This window comes from Zonotrichia leucophrys, unplaced genomic scaffold (assembly GCF_028769735.1).
Source record: "Zonotrichia leucophrys gambelii isolate GWCS_2022_RI unplaced genomic scaffold, RI_Zleu_2.0 Scaffold_311_61846, whole genome shotgun sequence".
Taxonomy (NCBI): Eukaryota; Metazoa; Chordata; class Aves; order Passeriformes; family Passerellidae; genus Zonotrichia; species Zonotrichia leucophrys.
The window spans coordinates 43,938-61,846 of record NW_026992516.1 but is presented as its reverse complement, the minus strand read 5'-3'; the positions used below and the strand labels follow the sequence as shown (position 1 = coordinate 61,846).

General features: G+C 45.5%; 2 protein-coding genes across 2 annotated transcripts in view; one reads left to right on the top strand and one right to left on the bottom strand.

Annotated features, from left to right (window-relative positions):
• Positions 1–2,554: 2,554 nt before the first annotated feature.
• LOC135441498 (alpha-soluble NSF attachment protein-like) lies at positions 2,555–9,233 on the bottom strand. The gene is made up of 5 exons (XM_064701053.1): positions 8,973–9,233; positions 8,155–8,234; positions 6,788–6,904; positions 4,934–4,980; positions 2,555–2,680 (listed from the first exon to the last, which is right to left on the bottom strand). The coding sequence occupies exons 1-5, from the start codon at positions 9,074–9,076 to the stop codon at positions 2,555–2,557; spliced, it is 474 nt and encodes a 157-aa protein (XP_064557123.1). The 5' UTR covers positions 9,077–9,233.
• Positions 9,234–9,639: 406 nt separating this feature from the next.
• Positions 9,640–17,909, top strand: part of LOC135441497 (BRD4-interacting chromatin-remodeling complex-associated protein-like) — a 33,453-nt gene continuing 25,183 nt past the window's right edge. The window contains 3 exon segments of the mRNA XM_064701051.1: positions 9,640–9,801; positions 16,258–16,303; positions 17,619–17,661. Of these exon segments, the coding sequence (XP_064557121.1) occupies positions 16,263–16,303; positions 17,619–17,661 (84 nt within the window). The 5' untranslated portion in view covers positions 9,640–9,801; positions 16,258–16,262.

Here is a 17,909-nt window from a genome sequence, read left to right as displayed (position 1 = left end):
GGAATTGTGGGATCCATTGGGATTTGGGTCGGGGGTTTCCCTCCCATTGGGCTCCGTGGGTACCTGGTGGACTCCTCCCCTCTGTAGTAATCGGCCGCCTGCTGTAGTGCGCCAGGGCCCGGGGGGGGAAAAATCCCAAAATTGGGAAAAAAATCCCAAAAATCCCACCCAAACCCCCCCAAAATACCCGGGAAAAACCACAGAAAATTCTGGAAAATTCACCCAAAAATCGTGGGAAAAACCCGTGAGAAACTCAAAAGGATCCTGGAAAATCCTGGGGAAAATCATGGAAAAACATCTGAAAAAATCCTGGGAAAAATCCCAGGAAAATCATGGAAAAACATCTGAAAAAATCCTGGAAAAAATCCCAGGAAAATCATGGAAAAACATCTGAAAAAATCCTGGGAAAAATCCCAGGAAAATCATGGAAAAACATCTGAAAAAATCCTGGGAAAAATCCCAGGAAAATCATGGAAAAACATCTGAAAAAATCCTGGAAAAAATCCCAGGAAAATCATGGAAAAACATCTGAAAAAATCCTGGGAAAAAAAAAAAAAATTGCAAAACTCTGAAAACCTCAAGGAAACCCTGGGAAAATCCCAGGAAAATCCTGGAAAAAATTGAGGGGAAAAATCCCCCAAAATCCTGGGAAAAAAATTGGGAAAACTCTGGAAAAATCCCCCCAAAAATTCCAGGAAAAGCCCCTGGAGAAACCCAAAACGATCCTGGAAAAATCTGGAAATACTCAAGGAAAAAAATCCCAGGAAAATAATGGGGGGGAAATCTGGAAAAATCCAGAAAAAAAATCCCAGGAAAATCCCAGAAAAAAATCCTGGAAAATTCCAGGGAAAAGTCCCAGGAAAAATCCTGGAAACAAAAACAAAAAAAAGGAAAATCCAGGGAAAAACACGGAAAAATCCCAGAAAAATGCAGGAAAATAAAAATTGGATAAAAATGGGATTAAAATGGAGTAAAATTAGGATAAAAATGGGATGATAATGGAATATAAATGGGATAAAATTGGGATGAAAAAGGGATAAAAAAAGATAAAAAATGGAATAAAAATGGGATTAAAATTGGATTAAAATGGGGTAAAAAAAAGACAAAAAATGGAATAAAAATGGGATTAAAATTGGATTAAAATGGGGTAAAAAAAAACAAAAAATGGAATAAAAATGGGATTAAAATTGGATTAAAACAGGCTAAAAAAGGGATAAAATGGGATAAAAACTTGGGCTAAAAGCTGAGTTCCAGGGGAAATTCCATCAGGGCAGGAAAAGCTCTGAAATCCCGGAATTCTCCAGCCCTGCCCCCACAAAGTGAGGAAAGTTCTGGAATTCCGGTGGCTCCATCTGCTCCTGCTGGGCACAGCAAAGCCTGGAAAAAATCCCAGAAAAACACAGGAAAAACACAGAAAACCCCCGAATTCCCAGAAAAAGAGAGAAAAAAATACAAAAATCCCAGAAAATCCTGGAAAAATAATTTTAAAAATCCCCACAAAGTCCCAAAAAATCCCAGAAATATCCCCAAAATTTCCAGATATTTCCCAGGATTTTCTGGGATTTTTGCTGGATTTTTTTGATTATCGTAAAGGTTTTTTTTAGGATTTTTCCAAGATTTTCTGGGACTTTTACTGAGATTTTTGCAGAATTTTCTGGGATTTTTACTGGATTTTTTAGATTATCATAGAATTTTTTTTTAGGATTTCCCCAGGATTTTCTGGGATTTTTACTGAGAATTTTACAGGATTTTTCTGAGGTTTTTGCAGGATTTTCTGGGATTTTTACTGGATTTTTTGGATTATCATAGAATTTTTTTTTTAGGATTTCCCCAGGATTTTCTGGGATTTTTACTGAGATTTTTGCAGGATTTTCTGGGATTTTTGCAGGATTTTCTGGGATTTTTACTGGATTTTTTGGATTATCACAGAATTTTTTTTTTAGGATTTTCCCAGGATTTTCTGGGATTTTTACTGAGATTTTTGCAGGATTTTCTGGGATTTTTTGGATTATCGTAAAGTTTTTTTTTAGGATTTTCCCAAGATTTTCTGGGATTTTTGCAGGATTTTCTGGGATTTTTACTGGATTTTTTGGATTATCATAGAATTTTTTTTTTTAGGATTTTCCCAGGATTTTCTGGGATTTTTACTGAGATTTTTACAGGATTTTTCTGAGGTTTTTGCAGGATTTTCTGGGTTTTTTACTGGATTTTTTAGATTATCGTAGAATTTTTTTTTTAGGATTTTCCCAGGATTTTCTGGGATTTTTACTGAGATTTTTGCAGGATTTTCTGGGATTTTTTGGATTATCGTAGAATTTTTTTTTTTAGGCTTTTTCCAGGATTTTCTGGGATTTTTACTGAGGTTTTTGCAGAATTTTCAGGGATTTTTACTGGATTTTTTGGATTATCATAGAATTTTTTTTAGGATTTTTCGAGTATTTTTGAGGGATTTTTTGTGCTGTTTTTCCGGGATTTTTCGAGGATTTTTCCAGTTTTTTTGGGGGGATTTTCCGTGGATTTTCCCGTTATTTTTCCGCGGTTTTTGCAGGGATTTTCATGGGATCTTTTGGGGTTTTTTTGGGATTTCTTTGGGATTTTTGACCTTCTCAATGTCCAGCAGGTCGCTCTCGTAGATCTCGGCGATGGCGATGTGGTGCTTGGCTGCGATGGTGAAACGGCCCTGGGGAAATGGGAAAAAATGGGAAAAAATGGGAATATTCCATGGGAAAACAGGGATAAAAATGGGAAAGTTTCATGGGAAAAACGGGAATGAAAATGGGAATATTCCATGGGAAAAATGGGAATGAAAATGGGAATATTCCATGGGAAAACAGGGATAAAAATGGGAAAGTTTCATGGGAAAAATGGGAATGAAAATGGGAATATTCCAGGGGAAAACAGGGATAAAAATGGGAATATTCCATGGGAAAACAGGAATAAAAATGGGAAAATTGGGAAAAATGGGAATGAAAATACAGGGGAAAATGGGAATAAAAATGGGAATATTGGGGAAAAAATGGGAATGAAAATGGGAATATTCCAGGGGAAAACAGAAATAAAAATGGGAATATTTCATGGGAAAAATGGGAATGAAAATGGGAATATTCCAGGGGAAAACAGGAATAAAAATGGGAAAATTTCATGGGAAAAATGGGAATGAAAATGGGAATATTCCAGGGGAAAACAGGAATAAAAATGGGAATATTCCATGGGAAAAATGGGAATGAAAATGGGAAAGTTTCATGGGAAAAATGGGAATGAAAATGGGAATATTCCAGGGGAAAACAGGGATAAAAATGGGAATATTCCATGGGAAAACAGGGATAAAAATGGGAAAGTTTCATGGGGGAAAACAGGAATGAAAATGGGAATATTCCAGGGGAAAACAGGGATAAAAATGGGAATATTCCAGGGGAAAACAGAAATAAAAATGGGAATATTCCAGGGGAAAACAGGGATAAAAATGGGAAAGTTTCATGGGGAAAACAGGAATGAAAATGGGAATATTCCAGGGGAAAACAGAAATAAAAATGGGAAAATTTCATGGGAAAAATGGGAATGAAAATGGGAATATTCCAGGGGAAAACAGGAATAAAAATGGGAATATTTCATGGGGGAAAACAGGAATGAAAATGGGAATATTCCATGGGAAAACGGGAATAAAAATGGGAATATTTCATGGGAAAATTGGGGATGAAAATGGGAATATTCCATGGGAAAACAGGGATAAAAATGGGAAAGTTTCATGGGAAAAATGGGAATGAAAATGGGAATATTCCATGGGAAAATGGGAATAAAAATGGGAATATTTCATGGGAAAAATGGGAATGAAAATGGGAATATTCCAGGGGAAAACAGGAATAAAAATGGGAAAGTGTCATGGGAAAAATGGGAATGAAAATGGGAATATTCCAGGGGAAAACAGGAATAAAAATGGGAATATTTCATGGGAAAAATGGGAATGAAAATGGGAATATTCCAGGGGAAAACAGGGATAAAAATGGGAAAATTCCATGGGAAAAATGGGAATGAAAATGGGAATATTCCAGGGGAAAACAGGAATAAAAATGGGAAAATTCCATGGGAAAAATGGGAATGAAAATGGGAAAATTTCATGGGAAAAATGGGAATGAAAATGGGAATATTCCAGGGGAAAATGGGAATAAAAATGGGAATATTTCATGGGGGAAAACAGGAATGAAAATGGGAAAACTTCATGGGAAAAATGGGAATGAAAATGGGAATATTCCAGGGGAAAAGGGGAAAAAACATGGAATAAATGGGAAAAAATGGGAATATTCCAGGGGAAAACAGGAATAAAAATGGGAAAATTCCATGGGAAAAATGGGAATGAAAATGGGAATATTCCAGGGGAAAACAGGGATAAAAATGGGAAAGTTTCATGGGAAAAATGGGAATGAAAATGGGAATATTCCAGGGGAAAACAGAAATAAAAATGGGAATATTCCAGGGGAAAATGGGAAAAAACATGGAATAAATGGCAATGAAAATGGGAAAATTTCATGGGGAAAATGGGAATGAAAATGGGAATATTTCAGGGGAAAATACATGGAATAAATGGGAAAAAAATTGGAAATATTCCAGGGAAAAAAGGGAAAAATACATGGAATAAATGGGGAAAAAATGTGAATATTCCAGGAGAAAATGGGAAAAAAAATTGGAAAATTTCATGGGAAAATGGGAATGGAAATGGGAATATTTCAGGGGAAAACACATGGAATAAATGGGAAAAAATGGGAATATTCCAGGGAAAAATACATGGAATAAATGGGAAAAAATGGGAATATTCCAGGGGAAAATGGGAATTTCTCAGGAGAGCAGGAGGGTCCTGGGCTGGGGTGTGGGAGGGGGAACAGAAACCCCCAAATCCCAAATTTTGGGGGGAATTTTGGGAATTCCAGGGGGGTCTCACCATGTCCGTGTAGATCTCGATGGCGCGGAGCAGGCACGTGACGGCCTCTGGAGAAAAAGGGAAAAATGGGGAAAAAAGGGGAAAAAATGGGGGAAAAATGGGGAAAAAAATGGGGGAAAAAATGGGGAAAAAAGAGAAGAAAATGGGGGAAAAGGGGTAAAAAGAGGAAAAAATGGGGCAAAGTGGAAACGGGGCCCCAGATCCTCGTGACTGAACCACAAAAATCTTTGGGATCAGAGCCTGAAAATTTCCAGCTTGGGCCCTGAAAATCTTTGGGATCAAAGCCCAAAATCTTCAGGATCTGAGCCCAAATTTCCTGGGATCAGAGCCCACAGTCTTTGGGATCAGAACTCCAAAATTCCCAGAATTAAATTCTAAAATTTCAGGATTAGAACCCCAACAAATCAGGATTGGGCATCCCTAAAATCCTCGGGATCAGACCCCAAAAACTTTGGGATCGAACCCCAAAATCTTTGGGATCAGAGCCTCAAATTTCAGGATCTGACCCCAAAATCTTCAAGATCAAACCCCAAAAACTTTGGGATCGAACCCCAAAATCTTTGGGATCAGAGCCTCAAATTTCAGGATCTGACCCCAAAATCTTCAAGATCAAACCCCAAAAACTTTGGGATCAGAACCCCAAAATTCCCAGGATTAAAACCCTAAAAAAAATCAGGATCAGACCCCAAAACCTTTGGGATTGAAAGCCCAAATCCTCGGGATTAGAACCCAAAATCTTTGGGATCACAGCCTGAAACTTTCCAGGATCAGACCCCAAAAAAGTCAGAACTGGACCCCAAATTTCTCAGGATCAGAACCCCAAAATTCCCAAGATTAGAGGCCTAAAAAAATCGGGATTGGAGACCGGGAATCCTCAGGATCTGACCCCAAAAAACTGAGAATTCTTCTCATAAAATGCAGGAATGCTGCTCAAAACTTCGGGAATTTTGCCCAAAACTTTGGGAATTCTGCCCAAAAACCGGAAAATTCTGCACAAAACTTTGGGTATTTTGCCCAAATCTGGGAATTTTGCCCAAAAAACTTTGGGAATTCTGCCCAAAAACCTGGGAATTCTGCCCAAAACCCTGAAAATTCTGCACAAAACTTTGGGAATTTTGCCCAAAACGTTGGGAATTCTGCCCAAATCCCCGGGAATTCAGCTCCATCTGCCGGGCTCAGGGATCCCCAGCTGGGAGCGGATCCCGCCCCCGAGTTCCCGGGGAAAAGTGAGAACAAAAAATGGGAAATAAAAGGGAAAAGTGAGAAAAATGAGAAAAAATCAACCCAGGCAGGAAGGGCAGAAAAACCCGGGCATTTGGGAGGATTTCAGGGGGATTTTTGGGGAATTTAAAGGGGATTCTTGGGAATTTAGAGGGATTTTTTTTAATTTTAGGAGAATTTTAATGGAATTTAGCGGGATTTGGGAAGATTTTAGAGGGATTTCAGTGGGATTTTAGGAGAATTTTAGAGGCATTTTAGTAGGACTTTAATGGAATTTCAGTGAGATTTTAATGGGATTTAACAGAATTTTAATGAGATTTCAGTGAGATTTTAATGAGATTTCAGAGAAGTTTTAATGGGACTTTAGTAGGATTAGACAAGATTGGAATGAGATTTTAGTGGGATTTTAATGGGATTTTAAAGAGAATTCTGAAGGCACTTTAATGACGTTTTAGTAAGATTTTAATACAATTTTAGAGACATTTTAATGGGACTTAAGTTGATTTTATTGTTATTTTAATGGAATTTCAGTGGGGTTTCAGTAGAATTCCCTGCCCCACACCCCCAGAATTCCCAAAATTCCCCAGAATTCCCAAAATTCCCCAGAATTCCCAAAATTCCCCAATTCCCTACCCTGTGGATCGGCCTTCTTGAAGGCGTTCCCGGCGTCCACGAAATTGGTGGCGGCGTCGTGTTTGCTCTGGAGCTGCAGCTGCAGCTGAGCCGCCCGGGAAAAGGCAGCCCCAGCCTCTGGAAAACAGGGAAATTAATTGTTAATTAATTGGTAATTTATGGGGAATTAAAGGGGAAATAATGGTAATTAATATTGGGAATTAATGGGGAATTCATGGGGTTGGGGTTTGCTCTGGAGCTGCAGCTGCAGCTGAGCCGCCCGGGAAAAGGCAGCCCCAGCCTCTGGAAAACAGGGAAATTAATTGTTAATTAATTGTTAATTAATGGGGAATTAACAGGGAAATAATGGTAATTAATATTGGGAATTAATGCGGAATTAATGGGGTTGGGGTTTGCTCTGGAGCTGCAGCTGCTCGGGAAAAGGAGCCCCAGTCTCTAGAAAACAGAGGAATTAATTGTTAATTAATTGTTAGTTAATTGTTAGTTAATTGTTAACTTATGGGGAATTAGCGGGGATTAACAGGGAAATAATGGTAATTAAAATTGGGAATTAATGGGGAATTCATGGGGTTGGGGTTTGCTCTGGAGCTGCAGCTGCAGCTGAGCCGCCCGGGAAAAGGCAGCCCCAGCCTCTGGGAATGAGAGAAATTAATTGTTAATTAATCGTTAATTAATGGGGAATTAACAGGGAAATAATGGTAATTAAAATTGGGAATTAATGGGGTTGGGGTTTGCTCTGGAGCTGCAGCCGCCCGGGAAAAGGCAGCCCCAGCCTCTGGGAAACAGAGAAATTAATTGTTAATTAATCGTTAATTAATGGGGAATTAACGGGGAAATAATGGTAATTAATATTGGGAAGTAATGGGAATTCATGGGGTTGGGGTTTGCTCTGGAGCTGCAGCTGCAGCTGAGCCGACCGGGAAAAGGCAGCCCCAGCCTCTGGGAAACAGAGAAATTAATTGTTAATTGATTGCTAATTAATTGTTAATTATATTGGGAATTAATATTGGGAATTAATGGGAATGAATGGGGTCAGTGATGGGGTTGGAGTTTGCTCTGGAGCTGCAGCTGCCCAGGAAAAGGCAGCCTCAGCCTCTGGAAAAGAGAGAAATTAAATGCTAATTAATTGCTAAATAATTGCTAAATAATTGTTGATTAGTTGTTAATTACATTGAGAATTAATGGGGAATTAATGGGGATTGATGGGGTCACTGATGGGTTGGAGTTTGCTCTGGAGCTGAGCTGCTCGAGAAAAGGCAGCCCCAGCCTCTGGGAAACAGGGAAAAAATGGGAAAATAGGGAATAAATATTAGGAATAAATGAATAATTAACGGGGAATGAATGGGAGTTTTCCTGCCGTGACTCACGGCTCCAGTTTTTGGCCATTTTGAACATGTTGGCAGCGCGGGTGTAGCAGTCACAGGCCTCCTCCAGCCGCGAGGAACCCCTGCAAACAGCAAGAACATTGAATTATTCTGGGAAAAACATGAGTTTTCCTGGGAATTCCAGGGAAAAAATGGAATTATTCCAGGAAAAATAGAGGTTTTGAGGGAAAACAGGGAATTACTTTGGGAATTTTGGGGGGTGGGAAAAGGGGAATTGGGGCAATTTTGGGCGCCCCCCCACAAGAAAATCCCCAATTTCCCCTCAGGACCCCCCAATTCCCCTCATAATTCCCCCAATTCCCCTCATAATTCCCCCAATTCCCCTCAGGACCCCCCAATTCCCCTCATAATTCCCCCAATTCCCCTCATAATTTCCCCAATTCCCCTCAGGACCCCCCAATTTCCCTCAGGACCCCCCAATTCCCCTCATAATTCCCCCAATTCCCCTCATGACTCCCCAGTTCCCCTCAGGACCCCCCAATTCCCCTCAGGACCCCCCAATTCCCCTCATAATTCCCCCAATTTCCCTCATAATTTCCCCAATTTCCCTCAGGACCCCCCAGTTCCCCTCCCCCACCCCACTTTTCCCTCACAATTTCCCCAATTTTCCCCCAATTTCCCCTCCCCCCCATTCCCCTCACGACTCCCCCAGTTCCCGCCTTTCCCCCCTCTCTCATTTTCCCGCCCTTTTCCCCCTCAGGCCTCCCCGTCTCCCCTTCCCCCCCCGTTCCCCTCGGGCCTCCCGCGGCCTCCCCGGCCCCGCCGCCCGCCCCGTTCCCCCTCGCCGGTACCGGACGCACCCGAAGAGGCCCCCGAGGAAGGACTGAGCCCCCCGGACCTTCCGCTCGGCCTCGCTCAGCAACCGCTGCGCCTCCGCTTCCTTCTCCGCCGCCATGGCCGCCATGACGGCGCCGCCGCCGTCCCGCGTGACCCCCGCGCCGCGTCACGTGACGGGGAGCGCCCCCCTCAGCAGCGCGGGGCGCCCCCTGGCGGGCGGGAGGAGTGAGGGGAGCGGTGTGTGGGCGTGGTTTATGCAAATCGGGACGCGCGGCGGGGGTGGGCAGAACTCGGGGGTGGGGGCGTGGTTTGTGGTGATTTACGGCGTGTGGGGGCGTGGTGTATGCAAATTAAGAGGGTTGTGCTTGTTGGTTTTGTGGTGGGGCGTGGTTTATGTAAATGAGAGACTCAGGCTGGCGCGCTGCGCATCGGGGCGTGGTTTATGCTAATATCAAGTGTAGTGGGCGTGGTTTATGCTAATCACCGCCCTGCTAGGCGTGACTTATTCAAATGAGAGGTCCCTCACGGGGGGGGGCTTGGCCGCTGAGGCGCCAGCGCGGGGGCGTGTCTATTCTAATGCCTGTCCGGGGGCGCGGTTTATGCTAATCAATTCCTCCCCGTCCTTTCGCGGGGGGGGCCCGGTACAGAGAGGGGCGATCCCGTTCAACCCCCCCTGACCTTTCCAAGTCCCCTCCCGGTGGTTTCCGGTCCGCGTAGAACGGCGGCGATGTGGCGGCCGCGATCAGGCACCGCCGCGAACCCCTAAGCGGCGGGGCCCGGCGGGGTCCTGGCGGCGTTGCCCGTGCGGGGGCGCCTGGGAGACCCCGCGCCGGGCGCCGCTGAGGCCTCACGGTGAGTCCGCCACAAAAAAAAAAAAAAAAAAAAAAAAAAAAAAAGAAAAATGAAAAATCCCCGAAACGCCCGGAACGGCCGCGAGCCCCGAACGGCCCCGGACGGGCAAACGGGCCCGGATCGCGGCTCGGTCGCGGCAGCGGCGGCGACAGCGCGGCCGCGCCCCCTCCCCCCCCCCCGCCCCCCTCAGGCCGGGATTTCCCCCCCCCCGTCCCCCCCCCCCCCTCAGGGGCCGCCGCGCCCCCTCCCCCCCCTCCCCTCCCCCTCCCGCGCACCGGGACGGGCGGGGCCCCTCCCCCACCCCCACCGGGAGCACCGGGAGCACCGGGAGGGGGGAGGGGAGCGGGTGGGGCCTTCGGCCTCATCCTCCTCCTCCGCTGCTGCTGCTGCTGCTGCTCTTCCTCTTCCTCTTCCTCCGGCTGGGGCGGGCGGGGCGGCCGGAGCCTTCCTCAGCCTCCTCTTCATCACCCTCATCTTCCTCAGCCTCCTCTTCATCACCCTCATCTTCCTCTGCCTCTCCTTCCTCACCCTCATCTTCCTCACCCTGCTCTGTGTCTGCCTCTGCCTCCTCTTCCTCATCTTCCTCACCCTCCTCTTCCTCAGCCTTCTCTTCACCCTCATCTTCCTCTGCCTCATCTTCCTCACCCTGCTCTGTGTCTGCCTCTGCCTCCTCTTCCTCATCTTCCTCAGCCTCATCTTCCTCAGACTCCTCTTCATCACCCTCATCTTCCTCACCCTGCTCTTCCTCAGCCTCCTCTTCACCCTCATCTTCCTCTGCCTCATCTTCATTGGCCTCCTCTTCATCACTCTCATCTTCCTCACCCTCATCTTCCTCACCCTCATCTTCATCGGCCTCATCTTCCTCACCCTGCTCTGTGTCTTCTTCCTCTTCCTCCCCCTGTGCTGACTCTGCCTCTTCCTCATCTTCCTCTGCTGCTTCTTCTGTGCCTTCCTCACCCTCCTCTTCCTCCTCATCCTCCTCTGTGCCTTCCTCACCCTCCTCTTCCTCACCCTGCTCTCTGTGCCTTCCTCCTCACCCTCCTCTTCCTCGTCCTGCCGTGTCTCTGTCTCCTCTTCCTCATCTTCCTCTGCCTCTTCTTCCTCCTCTTCCTCCTGCTGGCAGCGGAGCCTTCCTCGCCCTCCTCTTCCTCCCCCTGCTCTGAGTCTTCCTCACCTTCCTCGGCCTCCTCTTCCTCCTCGCCTTCCTCATCTTCCTGTGTCTGCTGCTCTTCCTCTTCCTTCTCTTCCTCACCCCTGCTCTGTGCCTTCCTCCTCTTCCTCATCTTCCTCTGCTTCTTCTTCCTCCTCATCTTCCTCTGACTCCGGCTCTTCCTCCTCTGTGCCTTCCTCATCTTCCTCCTCCTCACCCTGCTCTGTCTCCTCTGTGCCTTCCTCACCCTCCTCCTCCTCACCCTGCCCTGTGTCTTCTTCATCTTCCTCTTCCTCCCGCTCCTCTTCCTCTGCCCCGTCCCATGCCTGTGTGTGCGGCCTTCCTCCCCTTCCTCCTCCTCTTCCTCCTCCTCCTCAGGGCTTTGGTGCGTGGCCTTCATCCCCTCCTCCTCCTCCTCCTCCTCCTCCCTGGGGAGCTGTTGGGGTTGGTGCTGGAGCTCTCCTGCTCTTCCTCCTCCTCCTCTTCCTCCTCTTCATCCTCATCTTCCTCCCGCTCTTCCTCCTCCTCTTCCTCGGGAGCTGCTTTGGGAATGTCCGGCCTGGCTCTGTGTGTGGCCTTCCTCCTCCTCCTCCTCCTCCTCTTCCTCCTCCTCCTTCTCCTCCTCCTCCTCTTCCTCCTCCTCCTCCTCCTCCTCCTCCTCTTCCTCCTCCTCTTCCTCCTCCTCTTCCTCCCTCCTCCTCCTCCTCTTCCTCCTCCTCCTCTTCCCCTTCCTCCTCCTCCTCCTCTTCCTCCTCCTCCTCTTCCCCTTCCTCCTCCTCTCCTCTTCCTCCTCCTCTTCCTCCCCTTCCTCCTCCTCTTCCTCTTCACTTTCTTCTCCTCTTCCTCCTCCTCTTCCTCCTGCTCTTCCTCTTCCTCCTCTTCCTCCTCTTCCTCCTCATTTCCTTCTCTTCTTCCTCCTCCTCTTCCTCACCCTCACCCTCCTCATCCTCAGGGTGCCCCTGGCCTGTTCCCCCTTTCTGCTCTTCCTCCTCTTCCTCCTCTTCCTCCTCTTCATTTTCTTCTCCTCTTCTTCCTCGCCTTCATCTTCCTCCTCCTCCTCCTCCTCGGGGTGCCCCCAGCCTGGCCTGCCCTTCCTCCTCCTCCTCTTCCTCCCCTTCCTCCTCTTCCTCCTCTTCATCTTTTCCTCCTCTTCCTCCTCCTCCTCCTCCTCTTCATTTTCTTTTGCTCTTCCTCCTCCTCCTCCTCTTCCTCCTCTCCCTCCCCCCCCTCACGTTCAGGGTTTGGGGTTTCCCCTCCCCCCTCCCAGGGCCCCAAAAATCCTAAAAATCCCCAAAATCCCAAAATCCCAAAAATCCCAAATTCCCCAAAATCCTGAAATTCCGAATTCCTCAAAACCCCGAAATCCCCAAACCCCGAAATTCCGAATTTCCCTGAACACCAAAATCCCAAAACCCCAAAATCCCAAATTCCTCAAAATCCCAAATCCTGAAATCCTGAATTTCCGAATTTCCCTGAACACCAAAATCCCAAATCCCAAAAATCCCAAATTCCTCAAAATCCCAAATGCTGAAATCCTGAATTTCCCTGAACACCAAAAGCCCCAAATCCCCAAAATCCCAAATTCCTGAATTTCCCTGAACACCAAAATCCAAAATCCCAAATTCCCAAATCCTGAAATTCTGAATTTCCGAATTTCCCTGAACACCAAAATCCAAAACCCCAAATTCCTCAAATCCCCAAATCCTGAAATCCTGAAATTCCCAAAAGTCCCGGGGGACCCCCAAAATCCCAAAATTCCCCAAAATCCCAAATTCCCCAAAATCCCCCAAATCCCGGAATTGGCCCCAAAGCCCCGAATTTTTTCAGGAATTCTGGAGATTTTGGGGGAATTTTGGGAATTCTGGGGATGCTTTGGGGAATTTTGGAGGTTTTTCGTGGAATTTTTTGGGGGGGGAATTCTGGAGGATTTTTTTGGGAATTTTTGGGGGGTTAATTCTGGGGGTTTTTTGGGAATTCTTTAGATATTTTGGGGGAATTCTGGAGGGTTTTTGGGGAATTTTGGGGATGTTTCTGGGAATTTTGGAGGTTTATCATGGAATTTTGGGGGGGATTCTGGAGGATTTTTTCAGGAATTCTGTGATTTTTTGGGGGAGAATTTTGGAGGTTTTTTGTCGAATTTTGGGGGATTTTCGTGGATTTTTGGGGGGGAATTCTGGAGGATTTTTTGGGAATTCTGGGGGAATTTTGGAGGTTTTTTTCAGGAATTCTGTGATTTTTTTGGGGGGGATTTTGGGAGGTTTTTTGGGGAATTCTGGAGGATTTTTTTGGGAATTCTGTGATTTTTTTGGGGGAGAGTTTTGGAGGTTTCTTGGGGAATTTTGGAGGATTTTCCTGGAATTTTGGGGTTTTTTGGGGGGGGGAATTCTGGAGGTTTTTTCAGGAATTTTGGGGGGCAAATTCAGGAGGTTTTTTCAGGAATTTTGGAGGTTTTTTGGGAATTCTGGGGATGTTTTGGGGAATTCTGGAGGTTTTTTTCAGGAATTCTGTGATTTTTTGGGGGGGGGATTTTGGGATGGTTTTTGTGGAATTTTGGGGGGGAATTCTGGAGGATTTTTTTGGGAATTCTGGGGATGTTTCTGGGAATTTTGGAGGTTTTTTTCAGGAATTCTGTGATTTTTTGGGGGATTTTGGAGGTTTTTTTTGGGAATTCCGGAAGTTTTTTGGAATTCTGTGATTTTTTGGGGGGATTTTGGGAGGGTTTTTGGGGAATTTTGGAGGATTTTTTCAGGAATTCCGGAGGTTTTTTTGGAATTTTGGAGGTTTTTTTGGCATTTCCGGGGAAACTGAGGCACGGTGGGAGGCGGAAGGGGGAGGGGCATCCCCGGGGCTGCCGGCCCTGATTGGGCGGGGCCGGGACCTGGAGTAACCTCAGAGTAACCCCGGAGTATCCAGGGAGTATTCCTGGTGTATTCATGGAGTAAACTTGGAGTAACCTCGGGGTAACCCCAGAGTATTCCCGGAGTATTTATGGAGTAACCTGTGAGTAACCCTGGCATATCCATGGAGTAACCTGTGAGTAACCCTGGAGTATTTATGGAGTAACTTTGGAGTAACCCCAGAGCATCTTTGGAGCATTGCTGGTGCATTTATGGAGTAACTCTGGAGTAACCCCGGAGTATTCCTGGAGTAACCACGGAGTAACCCCGGTGTATCCATGGAGTATTGCTGGTGTATTTATGGAGTAACCTCAGTGTATTCATGGAGTAACCCCAGAGTATCTTTGGAGTAACCCCGGTGTATTTATGGAGTAACCCCGGTGTATCCATGGAGTATTGCCGGTGTATTTATGGAGTAACCTTGGAGTAACCCCAGAGTATTGCTGGAGTATTCCTGGAGTAACCTCAGAGTAACCCCGGTGTATTCATGGAGTAACCTTGGAGTAACCCCGGAGTCCTTCCAGGGTATCCTTGGCACAGTCCCTGAGTAACCCTGGAGTATCCCTGGAGTAGCCCCTCGGTGTATCCTTGGTGTAACCCTGGAGTAGCCCCTCGATGTATCCCTGGTGTAACCCTGGAGTAACCCTGGAGTAGCCCCTCGGTGCTCTCGGTGTATCCTTGGTGTAACCCTGGAGTATTCCTGGAGTAGCCCCTCGGTGCTCTCAGTGTATCCCTGGTGTAAATCTGGTGTAACCCTGGAGTATCCCTGCCCTACCCCCCCCCAAGTATTCCTGGAGTATCCCTGTAGTATCTCCAGAGTATGGAGTGAGTAACTGTGGAGTATGTACGGGCTTGGATGCCGGGACTGAGGCTCTGAGTATCCCCAGAGTAACCCTGGAGTATCCCCAGAGTAACCCTGGAGCATCCCTGGAGTAACCCTGGAGTATCCCCGGAGTAACCCTGGAGTATCCCTGGAGTATCCCTGGAGTAACCCTGGAGTATCCCTGGAGTATCCCTGAGAAGGAATTTGGGGTTGGAATTCCAGCTCGGAGTATCCCCTGGAGTAACTCTGGAGTATCCCTGGAGTATCTCTGAGAAGGAATTTGGGGTTGGAATTCCAGCCCGGAGTAACCCTGGAGTAACCCTGGAGTAACCCTGGAGTAACCCTGGAGTAACCCTGAGTAGGAGCTCAGGGTTGGAATTCCAGCCCGGAGTAACCCTGGAGTATCCCCGGAGTAAATTCCAATCCGGGGCCGTTTCCCGCGATTTTGGGGCTCAAACCGGGAATTTTCCCCCAGGAATTCCCTCCCAAAACTGTGACAAAAATGGGAATTTGGGGATTTCGAAAATGGGGATTTTGGGCTTTTTATCCCCAAAACCACAACAAAAATTAGAAATTTTGGGATGTCAAAAATGGGAATTTTGGGATTTCAAAAATGGGAATTTCGGGGTCTTTATCCCCAAAACCACAACAAAAATCAGAGATTTTGGGATTTCAACAATGGAAATTTTGGGCTTTTTATTCCCAAAACCACAACAAAAATTAGAAATTTTGGGATGTCAAAAATGGGGATTTTGGGATTTTGATTCCCAAAACCGTGACAAAAATGGGAATTTTGGGATGTCAAAAATGCAAATTTTGGGATTTCAGAACCGGGAATTTTGGGGATTTTTATCCCCAAAACCACAACAAAAATCAGAGATTTTGGGATGTCAAAATTGAGAATTTTGGGATTTCGAAAATAGGAATTTTGGGGGTTTTATCCCCAAAACTGTGACAAAAATGGGAATTTTGGGACTTCAAAAATGCAAATTTTGGGATTTCAACAATGGGAATTTCGGGGTTTTTGTCCCCTAAAACCACAACGAAAATGGGAATTTTAGAATTTCAAAATTGAGAATTTTGGGATTTCGAAAATGGGAATTTCGGGGGTTTTATCCCCAAAACCACAACAAGAATTAGAAATTTTGGGATGTCAAAAATGAGAATTTTGGGATTTCAAAAATGGGGATTTTGGGGATTTTTATCCTACAAACTGTGACAAAAATGGGAATTTTGGGATTTCAACAATGGAAATTTTGGGCTTTTTATTCCCAAAACCACAACAAAAATTAGAAATTTTGGGATGTCAAAAATGGGGATTTTGGGATTTTGTAAATGGGAATTTTGGGATTTCAAAAATGGGGATTTTGGGATTTTTATTCCCAAAACCACAACAAAAATTAGAAATTTTGGGATTTCCGAACTGGGAATTTTGGGCTTTCAGAACCAGGAATTTTGGGCTTTCCGACCTGGGAATTTTGGGTTTCCCGGGTTTCCCATGGCACGAGCGGCCAAAGGGGAAATTGGGGATTTTTCCGGAAGGTTCCGCGCTGACGCCGCCCCTCCCCCCCCCTCTGTCCCCGCAGTTGTCATGGATGATGAAGACGGGCGGTGCCTGTTAGACGTCATCTGGTGAGTCCGGAACCTTCCGGAAACCTCCGGGATTTACGGGGAAAAATGGGGGGAAAAAGGGGAAAAATGGGGGGAAAAAGGGAGGGAAAAGATGGGAAAAAATGGGGGAAAAAATGGGGGGGAAATGGGGGAAAATGGGGGAAAAAGATGGGAAAAAATGGGGGGAAAAATGGGGGAAAAAGATGGAAAAAATGGGGGGAAAAATGGGCGAAAAATATGGGGAAAAATGGGGGAAAAAGATGGGAAAAAATGGGGAAAATGGGGTTAAAAGATGGGAAAAAGATGGGAAAAAAATGGGGGGAAATGGGGGAGAAATGGGGGAAAATGGGGTTAAAATGGGGGGGAAAATGAGGGGAAAAGGGAGAAAAAAGGGGTAAAAAAGGAGGGAAATGGTAAAAAATGGGCAGGAAATGGGGAAAAAAAATGGGGGGAAAATGGGGAAAAATGGGGAAAAAAGGGAGGGAAATGGGAAAAAAATGGGCAGGAAATGGGGAAAAATATGGGAAAAAAATGGGGAAAATGGGGGGGAAAAATGGGAAAAAAATGGGGGAAAAAGGGGGAAAAATGGGGGAAAAACGGGGGAAAAAGGGAGGGAAATGGTAAAAAAAAAAAACGGGGGAAATGGGGGGGAAAAGGGGAAAAATGGGGTTAAAAATGGGAAAAAGATGGGAAAAAATGGGGAGAAATAGCGAAAAAAGGGAGGGAAATGGTAAAAAAATGGGGGGAAAATTGTAAAAAAATGGGAGGGAAATAGGCAAAAAAGGGAGGAAAATTGTCTAAAAAAGGGTCAGAAAGGGAAAAAAAAGGTGGGAAATAACCCCCAAAAAAAGGAGGGAAATGGTGAAAAAAATGGGCAGGAAATGGGGAAAATTGTAAAAAAATGGGGAGGAAAGGGGCAAAAAATGGGCAAAAAAAAGGGTCAGAAAGGGGGAAAAAGGGGGGAAAATGGCCCTAAAAAAGGGGGAAAAGTGGTGTAAAATGGGTGGGAAATGCCTCAAAAATAAGAGAGAAATGGTGCAAAAAAAGGAGGAAAATCACCCCAAAAAAGGAGGGAAATCACCCCAAAATAAGGAGGGAAATGGATAAAAAACGGAGGAAAATCACCCCAAAAAACGGAGGAAAATCACCCCAAAAAATGGAGGAAAATGGTCCCAAAAAAGAGAGAAAAATGGGGAAAATAGAGGGAAATGGTCCCAAAATAAGGAGGGAAATGGATAAAAAACCTGGAGGGAAATGGTCCCAAAAAAGGGAATTTTTGGAAAATCCCGAATTTTCCCGGAATTCCTGGCTGAGGCTCCGCCCCCTCTGTCCCCAGCGATCCGCAGGCCCTGAACGATTTCCTCCATGGATCCGAGAAGGTGAGCGCCCCAAAACCTCCAAAAATTCCCATTTTTCATTCAAAACCACCAATTTTCCTAATCCCCTCCTTTTTCCTAAAAAATTCCCATTTTTCCATCCAAAAAAATCCCATTTTTCCATTAAAAACCCCATTATTTTCCATTAAAAATTCCCATTTTTCCATTAAAAATCCCATTATTTTCCATTAAAAATTCCCATTTTTCCACCCAAAAAAACCCATTTTTTCCATTAAAAAATTCCTATTTTT